We start from the raw sequence: 14,371 nt of genomic DNA on the forward strand, positions 1-14,371 counted from the left end.
CCTTCTTGACTCAATCCTTCCGCGCGTTGAGACATGGGCCACGCCGTTGGTTGAGCTAGCGACTACATATTCTCGAGAAAGTCGCGGACACGGTCGTCGGCAGCGGCCCAGAGCTGTCGCTCGAGCGCAAGCGTTCGACGGGCGGCGTCGAGGGTGATGTACTGGCGACTGTGCACGCCAACGCAGAGAACGGTGAGCAGGACGACGACGAGATGCCAGTCGAGCACCATTGGGACAAAGGCGACGAGCATGATCGACGACCAGTGCTTGCTCATCTCGATAACGATTGCGATCTGACGCATTTGCACGCGCGTGTGTTGACTCAAGTAGTAGTTGTACTCGTCCTCGTCCGTCAAATCATTCGGCTCTGTCGGCCGCGTGATCGGAGCCGGCGCGTCGAGACGCCACGGCAGACACCAGTTTGGCGCAAACTTGACGAGCGACAGCACCAGCGGAAAGCTCATGCAGAGCATGTACGGGAGGATGCTGCTCTCGGTCATGCGAATTGCGAAATGCAGCTCAAGTTGCGACCCGATCAGCGTCCCACTTTAATGAAAGGGTTAGGGTTTCTTCGTATTTGCTCATGCTCGTCGGTCGGCACCGTGTGCGAAGTCTACTCGATGCAGAAGGAGCTTAGACGTCCCTTCGAGCCGTATTGTTGTTGAGACGCGTGGGGCTAGCGTGATGTACGCCTCACCGTCGTGGCCAAAGAGCCGAAAACAACCCAACGGCAATGGGTGAATTCATCAGCAACTCAACGTTTGATGGGTGTGAGCATCACAAGACATTATATATACGAACGTAACGTGTTTCGCGTTATCTTCATAATTACACAAAGACTTCGCATACGTAGAGACTAGCAATCTCCTTCTTCTTCATTCGCTCGCCGGTCCGTGGCGGCGGCGCGGGGGCTCGTCTGGCTCTTCTGTCGTCGCCCTACGACGCTTGGGCCGCGGGTGAGGCCCGTGACGACACAGTTCTTAAGACATTAGTCGGGAAAAGGAAAGCTCGAGACGATGGACGAGGTTATCACAGCAATGCTCAACGAGCCGTTCAGCCGCGGGCTCTGCGTCCTCATCATTCTCCTTCAGTACCTCGCGATCTGGGTCGACCGCGCTACCCGTCGCCACGCATCGACCTCTCGTTCACCGACGACGACTACGCGTCATCCGACAAGATTGGCCGCATCGCCAACCGCCAAGAGCTGCATACCGTACGGTCGCCAACAGGTACGGAGGTGCGCTCGGCGTGGGGCCGCGCGGCAGCATCGCCGGTCGCATCGAGCGGCAACTACTACTACCGGTCGACGCACTCGACGCGCGCCTACATGCTCATGTACCGCCCGGTCGACGCACGGCGGAACGGCCAGTTCCTGCCCGACGACGCGCTGCCGTCGTCCAAGGCCTCATCCAGGCGGACGAAGTGCGGCGGCTCGAGAAAGAGAAGGAGCGCGCTTGATTCCGCTCGAGATCTTTTACGACAGCAGCCACAAGACGCTGCATGTCTCCAAGCTATTGGCGCTGAGCGACGTCATGGCGCAGGCCCAAACGCTCTTTGGCCTCGACCTTCCGAGCGACCACGCCCGACTGCGCACCAACTCGGAGTACACGAGTTTGCCGCTCGAGGACTCCTTGCATAGCTACTACCGGTATGATGGCGTGGGCTGTCTCGAAGTGGAGTACGACGACCTCGACGTTTGCTCCGTCTCGATCAACGACCGACGCTGCATGTGGTGACCCTCGCTGGCTACACTTGGCGTCCGTTTGGCAAGCAGCCAGTGACAGATAATCTCAAGGCGGTCAAGACGACGCAATGGCGGTTCTCAGTTACTTTATCGCAACCGACCGCGGTGCTGCGGTCGACCTTCCGGGTGTGACGCTGGGTTGCGCAGCGCCGCCTTCAGGTGACGTGCGACTTTGGTGCTTCTCCAGCAGCAAAATGCGGGGGATGTTGACGGTGAACGACCTGCTCGACTTGCGCAAACTCAGTTTCGGTCGCCGGGCCGAGAAGGTGCGCGAACGCTGATATCGCTGCACGACGTGAGCGCGGAGCGTCGACGAGCAAACGAATGGACGAAGGGATAAGACAGTGTGAGCGCAAGTGGTACCTGCTTGTAGAAATGCCACACGTAGGAGGCTTGCCAGAGCATGCCCTGCAACCCCACAATGCATGCCCCAATACAACGCACACCAGTGTCAACGTCCAGGACAAGGTGTAGGATGCGGTGGCACAGCGTGGCACTGTTGGTTCATAACACCGTGACATGCAGCTCGATGCTCCACTCGCCCACGACGTGATGGGCAAAGCATGGCCAGTCCAACGTCGACCGTCGCGCTCATGTTCGTTGGACAATCAAGATGCGGGCCAGAGCATCCTTGCATCGTTGCTCACGCCTTAAGCCAAGCTCATTAGCGACCACGAGACGGCGATTCGCTGCATGGACTGGGCCGACAATATGCTTGTCACGGACGGCGACGAAGCGCGTCTGTGCAGTGGTCGACCTCGACGGGGTGTCAACAGCAAGCGACGCATGACGCGTCCGTCGAGCGCGACACGAGCGGCCTCACGACGGTGCGCTAGTGCTCACGCCCGTGCGAGGAGGCCCTTGTCGCCGACGGCTGCCGCGTCCCTCGATCTTCGCCCGTTGTCGTCGTGGCAACGGTTCGAGGTCGAGTTGGCAGAAAAACCAGATTCCGGATGGACCAATCGCAGCACGGGCGTGTAGTTTAATACAAAATGCCAAATGGGCTACAAAGATCAAGATATATCATGCGATTTAAAAAAGGGTACTTTGCTGGGTGGCACTGGAATTCGCCACACAGCACCATGCAGGTCACGCAGACCGACGCCGAGCATGCGACGGCCCGCGACGCCTTCGTGCTCATGTCGACGCTGCTGAGCCCCGTCGTGCCTGCGCCGTACCTCGAGCTCTGCAGCAGCATCCTCCAGGAGCGCCACCTCCGCGATGTCTTTGAGGAGCGGGCGGTCCAGCTCCGCTGCGGCCTGCCCACGTGCAGCTCGACGCTCGCCAAAAAGTACACGCGCTCGCACCTTCGCGCCGCTCAATAGGATGTACCCTAGGAAGCCACAGAAGTATCGCATCTCGGTGGCGCGGCGAGAGGTGTATAGCGCCCGCGAAGAGCAGCAGTTTTGCTCCGAGAAATGCTTGAAGGTACGCCGACCGTGCGACAATGCTCGCGCAACCATGCAATGCATAGGAAGCCCGGTCGTTCCTGGCACTGCTGCCGGTCAAGCCGGTGCAGATGCTACCGACGATCCACCAAGTCTTTGGCACGTCCAAGCCCAACCCGTTGGACTACCGGGAGGGCGCGCGTGCACCACTGCCCGTAACGTCGGTGGCCAAGCCCAAGCGCGCACAGCCCAAGGTCGTGTGGTCCAAGCAGCCGGGCATGGGCGTCGTCGAGCGGCCAAGCCAGAAGCCGATCGCGATCATCGAGAACAAGGCGCCGGCCGGGCCCTCGCGCGAGTTCCCGACAGGAGAGCACGCGATCTTGATCGAAGGCTTTGTGTTTCCTGGCCACAAGGCCAAGAAGGCCACCAAACTCGCCAAGAAGATGAAGCAAGAGACAGCGCCGGCCAATACCGACGACGGGAACGAGAATGACAGCGACTACACGTCCGAGTCGGACTCGGGCACCGACTCGGAGATGGACATCCTCGGCGCCGACGACGACTCGTCGGACGACAGCGACGGCAACACGGACGTCTACAGCGCCGCCGACCTCCCGCTCTTCGCTACCATGTGGATGAAGATCTCGGAGATGGTGACGCCCGAGACGCTCTCGGTCGTCGCGGGTTGGCACCAACGAACGATTCCTGTCACCGTCGAGGTGCGCCCGATCTCGGGCCCGGAAGAAGACCGCGCGTACCATTTTGGCTCCTTCTTGCTGCGGCAAATGCCCTCGATCAGCACGCTCTCGGGGCTGCCGTGCGACCGGCGCATCCAGGGGCTGCTGCAGGATCTTCTCCATACGTTTCAGCTGCTTCGGCCCGTCGAAGCCAAAGAAAAAAACGAGGTACTGTACATTTCGTGATTCGCATTCTCGCAGGACAAATTTTGCTGTGTAGTGGAACGCCATGTGCTTTCTCTTTTTGCTCGTGTGCCACAAGTGCACGCCCGACACGCTGCGCTCGCTGCCAACCCTTGCGTAACCTTCCTCTTGATAGATTGATACTAAATGAAATGGGCGTAGGACGACGCTGGCGCAGTGCCGCCTCGATGTCGCCGAGATGCAGCAGCTCGTGAGCATCTTCTACAATACGGACGCTTTTGAGACCATGGTGCTTGCCGACGAGATGGACAAGCCGGTGGACATGACGCCGCGCGTGACCGCCACCAAGGTGCTTTGGAACTTGTGGAAGATGATGCGATGCTTCTGTAGGGCATCTCGAAGAAGCAGTGCCGCAAGTGCCGCCGCGCGACCGACGTGTGCATCTGCAGCTCGCGTCGGCGCGAAGACTCTGCGTTTTCTGAAGCCGAGGTCGCCCGCATGCTGCAGGAATCGCTGCAGATCCAAGACATGTCGGCGTTTGGCACGACCAACGGCGCCGACGAGATGGACGATGCAAGCATGAGCTCCTAATAACTGCGTCCACCGCAACCTCTGTAGTTGATCATCTCTATTAGTCGTCATTTTTTGTCGAACAAATTACCACATTGTGCGCTCCAATGGAGTCTGTGCTCGTGTGGATGAGACGACGCACGAAATGATTTTGATGGCGAAGGGTTAGTACCTGCCATGGGGACTTGCCGATTCGCTATGGCCTCTTGTTGGCGATGCAAACATAGCTTGTGCAGGTTTCTTCGCGGAAACTGTAGTACTTGGTGTGCGATTGAGATTGTGGGTGATCGCAGAGAAGGGTGTTTGCTCCACTCAATTGCATAAACACGACATCGACTAGACGTTGAGTGGAAGCGACTTCATTGGAACCCTAAATACTGTGAATTGTATCCAGTGAGCGCGTGCGGAGCGCGTGGGATGGCCACGCCACTCGTGGTTGACCGAGTTGCTCGCTGAGATTTCACCTTGTGGTCTTGGGGAGTGGGCATATCATACGCGGTTATCGCCCCAAGGTGACTAGGTGTAGGGTCCGTAACGACCCACTTGAAAAAAACTAGGTGTAGGGTCCGTCGCAATTCGCACCAACGCTGATGCAACGGTGCTTACGAAAGGTGGCGACTGTTGCTGTGACAAGAAAGAACATGGTATTGATAAATTGATAGATTGCTACTGTGCAGACGATGAGAGATGCTTAGGCCCAGCCGCCACCACCGCCGTTGGTGTTGGTGTTAGCAGTGCCTTGGCCGCCCCAGCCGCCGCCACCGCCGCCGCCGTTGAAGAGGCCGTAGCCGTTGAGGCAGTTTTGGACGAGGCTGCTGATGGCGCCGCCGAGGTCGATGCCACCGCCACCGCCGCCCCACGTGGCGCGCAAGTTCTGGGTCTCGCTGGCGGCCGTCGTCGAGTCGATGCACTGGAGCACGGCGAGAGCGCACACGGTGGTCTTGACCATGGTCTTCATGGTGGAAATTGGAAAGTGAGCGCCTCCTGGCCATCCCATTCAATGCTGCATCGGACCTCATGCATGCAACATATGACGAACCCATCTGTGTTCCGTGGGTCACACGGTGTGGTGCTCTTCCACTGGATCATGGTTCTGTGCTGTGCTGGCTCATCGCATTCGATCTGTCAACTCCGAGACATCCCACTGACTGTCAACTAGACTACGAAACATATCCCCACACCAAGATTACCGAACGACAATGTATATTGATTGTCTTTGCTAGTGTTTCATCGGTATCGTGTGTACCAAGTGCTGCAGCGACATGTCATCTCGGATTTCCCTTCGCTCTTTGCCAATGGCGACGATATGCTTGCGCCACGTCTTGATGTCGAGCAGGAAGACGCGGTCGCCCCACTCGAAGGACAGGAGCCCGTTGATGACCGCGGATGCCTTGTCGATGCAGTAGACGTCTCGGTGGTGCCACCGGGCCTTCTTGAACTGGTAGTTGGCGGCCGCATACAAAAAGAACGAGCTGGCTGGCGGCGGCGCCAAGTGCGGGAACCGGAGGCGCTCGAGGAGGTAGAGCACAAGCACAATGCCAGCAACAAGTCCGTTCAGAGCCAAAAACCGCTGGACGCTCCCAATGGCCACGTGACCGCCGTGGCAAATGGCTTGGGCGTCGACAGCGACCACGACGCACGATCGCTCGAGCTGCACATGATGGGTAATGGGCGATGCAAAACTCCAAATGGCCGAGGCCCCCCAGACCGCAAGCGCCGATTTCGACGAGTAGCCCGAGGTGTATTGCTGCGTGAGAAGCGAGAAGGCGTCGTTCAAGATGAACGCTAGCCACGTAAGCTCGCCCGAGGCTGTAATCGTGGTGTACCACGGCGCCCGCACCGACTCGAAGCGGAAATAGCCGGCCATTTGCATGAGCTGGAGGCCCGATGTCGAGAGGAGGCAGATGGCCGTCATGCTGCGTAGAAACAGCAGCGGGCGGCCGATCCAGACAAGCCCCCCGACGCGGTTGACGACGAGGAGGTTGCTGGCTTCAATGAAGCCGCCCGAGGTGACAATGTAGAGAGACGCCAAGAGCGTCACAAACCCGAGGACGACCGTGATGTACTGAACGACGCGCTGAAAGTACGTGGCGACGTTGATTGGGATCTCCATCCCGTTGACCGGCACGCGTGCAATCGCGTTTCGACCCGAGAAGGTCGTGACGCGCCCGACGCTGCTTTCGAAAACGACCACTTCGCGCACGCCGTGGACCCATTCGACGAGGTACAACCACGAAAAATACTCGTACGAATGGGACGTGCCGTCAAATAGCGAGCCTTGCGCCAAGAGCGGTGGCCCGCGACCATAGACACCGGCGCCAAGACTGACGTTGAAGCTAATGTATTGCGCGAGCGCCACCGGGTAGTTGGTGTGCATTTCGGTGCGCACGTTGGCGGCGAGTGCGGCAAGGCGCGTTTGGTTCTCGGGCGGTACATGCGCATCAAGATAGGTGAGAATACCGTGCAGAAGGTCCAGCGTCTTGCCGCCGTCGGATGCCATCGCGTCGATATCATCCATCATCACTGGTGTGAGCGCGCTGCCCAAGGCGGCCACCGCCATGGTCGCACTCATCGTAGTGACTCCAAGGAGATCGTTCATGTGGGCCATGCACGACCCACCAAGCGTGAAAAACGTCAGCACCGACGTATCGGGCGACGCCTGCGAGTCGCAGAGGAGGTTGCCGCCATAGTAGTCGGTCGCGTTCGACCATGGACTTGGCGTGTACTGGTTTGGGCTCTGGAGGGCGACGGTAAAGTCGTGCATGGCCGCGTCATTGGCCGTGATAACGAGCGTCAGCAAGGCGTGAGACGTCTCGTACCACTGCTTGACCACGTCCGGGCACGGCAGTCGGCGCAAGTCGACCTCACCAAACGGACCAATGCTCGAGCGAAACAGCGAGAGTCCGAGCCCGAGCGGGCTTGGGAGCGACCCATTTTGCATGAGCACGGTCGCGGCCGAGACGTTGGTGTACCCAAACGTTGGTGAGCCCCGAAGAAGGCTGGTACCGCCGAGCACCGTCGTGTTGTCTCGCACCAAACTGAGCGCGAACGCGAGCGGCGTAAACATCTTGTACGAGGTTTGCGTTCCGAGCTGCAGCGTCGCGTTCGAGCTTTTGAGTTTGAGCGCATACGCAAGTCCAAAAGCATTGTGAATCTCAAATTGCTCAATGACACCGAGCGCCTTGTAGTTTTGCCACAACGTGGTGAACGAAAGAAGCCCCGCACGGCGCCACGTCAGCGCTTCGTCTTCGGTGGCGAGCGGGGTCGACATGGCCGTGTACAGCGCCGACGACCATTCCTGCCCCGCGCGGGAACGCTGCAGCGGCAACAAGATGCTGATGTTCAGAGCGTCGCCCCAGCAATGCGAGAGCGACGGCCAGTGTGCGTTGCGGAGCACCGACTCGAGGTAGATGGCTGCATTCTCGCTCTGGCGGGCGCACGCGACTTCGCGACGCCACGACGATGCGAGCGACCACGTTTGGCGCCAGTCGACGTAGCAGTAGGACGTTGCGATCCACGGAACCGCGCAGCCATCCATACTTCGGAGACCGTCAATCACCTGCACAAGCGAATTGATTTCATCTTGGATCATGTTGGCGTACAAGACCGGGACGCTCGCGGCGGTCGCCGACGTGTTGTACAGATTGTCATTCGAGAAGAAGACTGCATTGTCGAGCGACGGCGAAACGTCCGAGAGGTTTGTGAGCACTTGAAGGCGGTCGTTGAACCAGTTGGTCGTATATGTCTGGGCCCCCGTCGCGTTGAAGTACGCCCACCAAAAGTCGTTGCCCATGGCAAACTGCGAGAGGTACAGAAACGAGTAGCTCCCAAAGAGCGACGCCGCCATGTAGAGAAGCCCAAGCGCCGCTTGGATCCGCATCGTCGTGCGCGACGGGACGCTCGACGCGGCTCCATCGAAAACGGGAGTCAACACCGCGCGTGAGCCGAGTGGCGTCGTCGCCTGTAGTGTTGTCTGGACCGTAAACACGGCGTCGATCTCAAACAGCAGCCATAGCTTCATGTCCAGCACCCTACCACGCCCCAACGGCACCAAGCCCGACATGACGCAAATCACTTGGTCCATGTACCAATGGCGCTCGTGGGTGTGGGCGAGGTATCCCTCGGAGGCGGCGGGGATCAAGAGGTGGATTTGGCGCTTCCGAGGTCCGCGCTGCTCGAGCTTGGACGCGCAGTGCTGCAGCAGACCGACGGCGAGAATCGATACAAACACAGTCACTGTGTTGATACAGAGAAAAAGCGCAAGGCGCGCGACGCTGCCAATGGCCACGCGGCCGCTGCGGCACGACGCTTCGAGCCCGAGTGTCGTGACGACACAGCGTCGCTCGAGTGTGAGCGTGGCGTGATATGGTGCAAAGCGCTCGAGGAGAACCATGGTCAGCCACGCGAGGAGGCTGCTCATGGGCGCTGAGGCATTCGCGCCGTCTTTGGTAAACGGGAGGAAGAAGTCACTCACAACGTACGTGATCCACGTGCCTTCGCCGGCAATGAGGACGACCTCGAGAAGCGACCGCGGCGCCAGTACGAAGCGCGAGAGCCCCTGCCGCTGGACAAACGCTATCGGCGATGTACTGAGGAGCGCGAGGGCTGTGACGCCCCGCACAAAGAGGAACGGTCGCCCGATCCATGTGCAGCCGACGACCCGGTTGACCTTGAAGAGGTCGTGGCCGCACACGCGGAACGGCGCGCGACACGCAAAGCACACCATGAGCACCATGATGACGTTGATGACGATCGTGACGTACAGGGTGATGCTCCAAATGTACTTGCACGCGCTCACTGGCAGCTCCAACGGGTTGGCCGCCATTCGCAATGGCTCCGTGCGCCGCGACATGACCGTCACCGACGTCCCGTCCGTCTCGAACGTGTAGACCTCGCGGCGTCCGTGTAGCCACTCAAGGAGCGTGATCCAGCCAAAGAGGTCCCATGAGGTCTGCGAGAGCATGGGCTGCGACAGCAACTGGGAGGGCGCTGCGACTTGGTACATGGAAATCCCAAGCGGCTGCAGTGCAGCGTAGACGGCGTCGAGGGGTGGGACAACCAGAGGGATACGCATGGCGGCTAAGAGCGCAAGTCCGCAGCTGTCGCGCGTGCTGGCGCTCGCAAGAGCGCAAACAGAAAGTGCATTCGACACGTTGGCGAGGGCGGCGGCAAGGACAACGTGTGGACGCTCCAGTGCGATCGTGAGCGGCGTCGGCTGGGAGCACGCGTCATAGAAGCCAAACGACTCTTGCACAAAGGCCGTGGCGTCGGTCTCGCTCACACACATCAAGTTGCCCGTGTAGAAGGGCCCACGCGTCGTCCAGTGCGATGGAGTCGGGTACACGGTTGTTGACGCCGGCACAATGTCGTAGCCCGCGACAAACGTGGCATTGGTCTCGAGCTGGCGGTACAGCGCGTCTTGGAGGCCAAGGTAGAGCGCCGTGAGCTCGCTGGGATACGGTACGAGGCGAATGTTGACGTTGCCAAGCGGTCCGAGTGCGTTGACAAAGGCGGCTGTCACGGGCGGCGCCGTCGCGCTCGGGATGTAATAAAAGTTGCTAGTCGCATTGAAGTACTCGATGCTATTCGGTGCGGTTCGGACAAGACTCATGGGGCCCGGTGGGTCGAGCGACGACCAGAGGTCGTTCCAAACCCCAATGTACGCGCTCACCATGGACCAGAGACTCAGGCCCCGGAATGCAAACGGGATCTCGTTGATACGAATGGTTTGAGTGAGCCCCAGCGCATTCTCAATGACGAGGGTTTCTTCGACGCCTTGTTGGTAGTAGTTGGTCACTTCCGACTGCCAGCGGGATGCGCCGTGCGCGACCCAAAACGCGACCTCAGCGTCCACCGAGAGGTACGAAGCCGGCCCGCGGAGCGTCGCTGTGAGCCACGCCTGGCCAAACGCCGTCGTGTTGACAATAGCAAAAATGCCCGACACGAGCGGCTGTGCCATCGGCCCGTCAAGGACATCGGCGACGTCAACATTGCGCAAGATAGGCTCGAGATACACGGCAGCATTGGTCGCGTGGTACGAGTAGCAGCGCGTTTGCTGCTTGGCCGTGAGTGCCAGTTCATAGCGCAGGGTCAAGTCGACCCAGCAATACTTGACAAACTGGCGCAGGTTCCAGTACACCGAGTTGCTGCGAATGGAGGGTACGACAAGTGCCAACGGAACGTTGCCTTGCAGAATCGACCGCGGGGATGCGAACGAGAGCTCGATGAACGTCGACGGCGACGAGTAGTCTCTGGGCAGTACGATGCGCTCGTCAAAGAGCGAGTAGGTACCCGATGCATTGAGCAGCAGCATCGCGTTGCACCAGTCGCTCAGAAACGTTTGGTGGCCCGTCGAGTTGAAGCCCTGCCACCAATAGTCGTTGGCCACGTGCGGCTTGAGGATGGTGATGTACGCGACGCTGCACGCCATCGTAAACACCATGTAGACGTAGCCGCACAGCGTTAGGAGCTTGGGCGAGAGGTGACGACTAGGACGATGATGCGGGGAAGGCGGCGAGTCGTCGCTCGGCGGCACGTCGGCGCTCGATGCGACAACAATGACCCGCCCCTGGTTGACGACCATCCTTTGTCGATTGCAAATATGTTGATGGTGGCATATTTTTGGCGGGAAACGAAAAACCGAATTCCGTGCTATGTCAAGGGGTAGGTTTCCATCGCACCATCTGTCGATGTCGGCAAAGTAGCGTGTCCTTGATGCGCATAGCCTTTGTGTAAGACGCAGTGCAGTGTATTCTGTGGTAGAGTTACTCGAGGTCGGCAAACAAATCGTCGTCTTCGAGTGGCGCGGGCACGTCGACGACGACTGTCGGCTCTGTCGGCGCGGCGACGACGCCATGCAAGAACGCCTACATAGGACCCGTCGCGTCACTATATAGGGGTGGTAGAGACTATACATGCGCGTCCGATGGCGTCACGTCCGTCGTCGGATCGTCTTTGGTGCTGAGGAGCGTCACGTTGTGCGTTTCGAGGAGCGACCACACGGGTGAGAGGTACCACGCGTCCTTGAGCGTTTGTAAAAACGCGTTAAAGGACGCCGAGTAGTGGATCTACGCAAAAAAGGACAGTGGTTCAACGTCGAGGCGAGCTGCAGCTACCTCGGGCGACCGACGGCGAAAGTGCAAGAGGCACTGCAACGCTTTGGCGTGGTACGCACTTTCTTGGCCAAAGAGAGTTGCAATCTGGTCCTGCATGCCCGAGACCGCTACACAGTGGATCGTTGACGTTGGGAATAGTACAATAGTGCAAGCGAGTTACCCGTGTGCGCCTTGGCCACCTTGTTGTGCTTGGCAGACAAGAGGGCTTCAAAGTCCGAGATCGGGTTCATCGACCCAACGCTCGTCACGTCTTCACCCCCCAAGAGGTCCTATCACCTCCATGCATACACACCGTCGACACAGCTCGTTGGTCGTACGTCCAGGTCAAACTCGTCGTCGTCGTCACCACCGCCACTGGGCTCGGCGACAGCCGCGTCGTCGCCCGCCAACGGCTCGTCCTTGATTGCTGCATTCTTGTTGGCGTCGCTCCAGAAGAACTTTTTCTTTTGGTCTTTGGCCTTGACCGCTTCCTTGAGCTGGAACGCCGCGTTAAAGCTCTGGATGCTCGGGAGTGCGGCCGTAAAGAGCTCCTTGTCTTCGCGAAGGTACCTGCGCGCGTCGTTATGTACAAACCATCAACAAGCAGCAAGGATCGTACCGCTCAACGTACGGCGGGAGCGACGCGACGGGGCAATGCGGGTCCTCGGCGCGCTTCGGAATCGTGTCATAAAAGCGCTGCAAGGACGGGCAAAACGCTTTGCTGTGGAGCTGCCTACGCCGTATCGCATATGTACACGCGTTTGTATCAACCACGCGCGTCCTACTGCTTGTCGCTCGGCAGCATGAGCGCGTCGACGAGCGCGTCCGCCACGTCTTGCTGTTCTATGACACACGTGACGCGGCGACGCCCAAGCACAGAAGCGCACCTTTGGTCGGCGTCGCCTTGGGTACGCGCAACGACGGAAACTCGTACTGCCGCATGTCTTCTTCGAACGGAATCTGCTGCAACCAGAGGCAGCGCAAGCGCCCGTCCTTCCCGCCGCACGTATCTACGCCGTCTTTTGTCAAAAAAGAAGAGCGAGATTGCCGTGTACTGGGGATCAAGACGACGACCTTGGGCGCGGCGTTCGCACGGGCGACGAACCGAGCGATCGCGACCTTCTTCTCATCGGCCATGGCGCGCACGAGGGCTGCGAGGGCCTCTTGCGCGCGGGGCTTTGTAAAGTCCCCAAACACGGCGTCCGTGTTGCTCATATACATCGAACCTAGTACCGACTAGAATGATATCGCGTCGCCAAGACGATAGAGCTGCGTACGGTCCACGCAGTCGCGCGGGAGAAACCCGAGGATCTTGAGGCTGCGCGTCGTCTCGAGCTTGAGCGAGGCTTGATCCGCTGTCGAAAATGGAATCTAGACACCGCCCACTAGTAGTAACCAAGCGCCGAGCGCACAGCCGTGGAATACCATCTCGGACCCATACTTGTAGGCTTTAATGCGCGCTTCGGGCGCGACTTCTTCGTCGGGCTTGGACTAGATGCCGCAGGAATTCTGTCTGCATGTATAGAAATAGAGGCGTCGTCTACCTGGCTGTGGTAGAGACGATCCATCTTGACCTTGCCGACGCCGGGCTCGCCGACAGTCGACTCTTTTGCGAGCGTCGGCAACCGTTGCTCGAGGGTTTTCGAAAAGACGTAGGTTGGGATCTGCAGCGTCGCGCCAAACTCCAAGTTGCCGCGAAACTTGGTCGTCTATTGCAGGTTCGTATCCTTGTCCATACATCGATCGTATGTCTACTTGGTTCACAGTCCTGGTCTTGCCCTGGGCGAGAAAGTCGATGCGCTTCGAGACCGACATGAGGTCGCCATGCACTTCGTTGACGATCGAGAGCAGCATCTTCTCATTCTCGAGCTACGAGGACGCTATAAACTGCCGATTCTCATCGTGGCGATGATCGTGTACCTTGATATGGTGCTTCTCCTCGGGCTTGACGGCCAGCGGCTCGATCTTGGTCACATCCGTGATGCTAAAGTCGATACCACTAATACCCAGATTGACTAAGTTGATGATAACAGAGACGGAAGACACGTGTACATGATCTGGAGCTGGACGTCCATGTTCTGGACCATGGAGCACACGACCTCCATGTCGGCCGGGTTGGCGATCGGCGTCGCCGCGTCCGTCACGACGACGAGACGCTTCTCGTACTTCTTCTTGTCTGTGCGCCGGATGAGCAAGTCGAGCGCGACGATGATGCCATCCAAGATGTCGGCCTTGGTGTCGCTCGATGCGGCTTGGGCCGACGCCATGGTCTCGGCGACGCGCGTCGAGACTTCGTCGAGGTTGGTCAAGACCTGCACGTGCTCGTAGCCGCCTTGCGTCTCGTGCAGATGGTTCTCGGTTCCCTCGGTGCCATACATGACGATACCGACCTCGTCGTGCTTCCGGAAGAGCATCTTCTGCGAGAGGATGCTCTGGACCGCTGTCTTGGCCGCGTCAAAGCGCGACCCGACCACGGCCTTCCGAGTCGTCTCGTTCAGGGGCTCGCGCATGGAGACGCCAGCGTCCAGGACGATCATCATGGCTTCCTACGCAGCCGTCGTCGTCCATCTCGATGGGCCCATGCGCGTCTACCTTGCTGCGGGACATGGTGGTGGTCAAGTTGCAATTTCGAATGCAAAATCCTTGTGGTTGGATATCCGGATAATCACGGCGTAACCGGACATGTGGCCAACG

At 59.1% G+C, this 14,371-nt stretch overlaps 5 protein-coding genes across 5 annotated transcripts; 2 read left to right on the plus strand and 3 right to left on the minus strand.

Annotated features, from left to right (window-relative positions):
- On the minus strand, positions 1 to 500 carry SDRG_02832 (hypothetical protein; the record flags this gene model as incomplete). Its single annotated transcript, XM_008608436.1, has 1 exon — positions 1 to 500. One exon carries the CDS (start codon positions 498 to 500, stop codon positions 63 to 65), a length of 438 nt encoding a protein of 145 aa, XP_008606658.1. The 3' UTR covers positions 1 to 62.
- Positions 501 to 1,016: 516 nt separating this feature from the next.
- SDRG_02833 (hypothetical protein) lies at positions 1,017 to 1,736 on the plus strand (the record flags this gene model as incomplete). The annotated part of the gene is made up of 3 exons (XM_008608437.1): positions 1,017 to 1,143; positions 1,230 to 1,392; positions 1,442 to 1,736. The coding sequence occupies 3 exons, from the start codon at positions 1,017 to 1,019 to the stop codon at positions 1,734 to 1,736; spliced, it is 585 nt and encodes a 194-aa protein (XP_008606659.1).
- Positions 1,737 to 2,790: 1,054 nt separating this feature from the next.
- SDRG_02834 (hypothetical protein) lies at positions 2,791 to 4,691 on the plus strand. Its single transcript, XM_008608438.1, has 6 exons — positions 2,791 to 3,035; positions 3,082 to 3,172; positions 3,219 to 4,037; positions 4,090 to 4,169; positions 4,215 to 4,362; positions 4,404 to 4,691. Exons 1-6 carry the CDS (start codon positions 2,827 to 2,829, stop codon positions 4,602 to 4,604), a joined length of 1,548 nt encoding a protein of 515 aa, XP_008606660.1. The 5' UTR covers positions 2,791 to 2,826; the 3' UTR covers positions 4,605 to 4,691.
- Positions 4,692 to 5,274: 583 nt separating this feature from the next.
- SDRG_02835 (hypothetical protein) lies at positions 5,275 to 11,171 on the minus strand (the record flags this gene model as incomplete). The annotated part of the gene is made up of 2 exons (XM_008608439.1): positions 5,830 to 11,171; positions 5,275 to 5,535 (listed from the first exon to the last, which is right to left on the minus strand). Exons 1-2 carry the CDS (start codon positions 11,164 to 11,166, stop codon positions 5,275 to 5,277), a joined length of 5,598 nt encoding a protein of 1,865 aa, XP_008606661.1. The 5' UTR covers positions 11,167 to 11,171.
- SDRG_02836 (hypothetical protein) lies at positions 11,172 to 14,308 on the minus strand. The gene is made up of 16 exons (XM_008608440.1): positions 14,270 to 14,308; positions 13,730 to 14,223; positions 13,598 to 13,676; positions 13,433 to 13,546; positions 13,222 to 13,386; positions 13,103 to 13,168; positions 12,955 to 13,048; positions 12,733 to 12,903; positions 12,565 to 12,687; positions 12,463 to 12,520; positions 12,297 to 12,410; positions 12,016 to 12,247; positions 11,859 to 11,967; positions 11,699 to 11,805; positions 11,498 to 11,650; positions 11,172 to 11,449 (listed from the first exon to the last, which is right to left on the minus strand). The coding sequence occupies exons 1-16, from the start codon at positions 14,282 to 14,284 to the stop codon at positions 11,348 to 11,350; spliced, it is 2,196 nt and encodes a 731-aa protein (XP_008606662.1). The 5' UTR covers positions 14,285 to 14,308; the 3' UTR covers positions 11,172 to 11,347.
- Between the last annotated feature and the right edge of the window lie 63 nt (positions 14,309 to 14,371).

This window comes from Saprolegnia diclina, assembly GCF_000281045.1.
Source record: "Saprolegnia diclina VS20 unplaced genomic scaffold supercont1.6, whole genome shotgun sequence".
NCBI lineage: Eukaryota > Oomycota > Saprolegniomycetes > Saprolegniales > Saprolegniaceae > Saprolegnia > Saprolegnia diclina.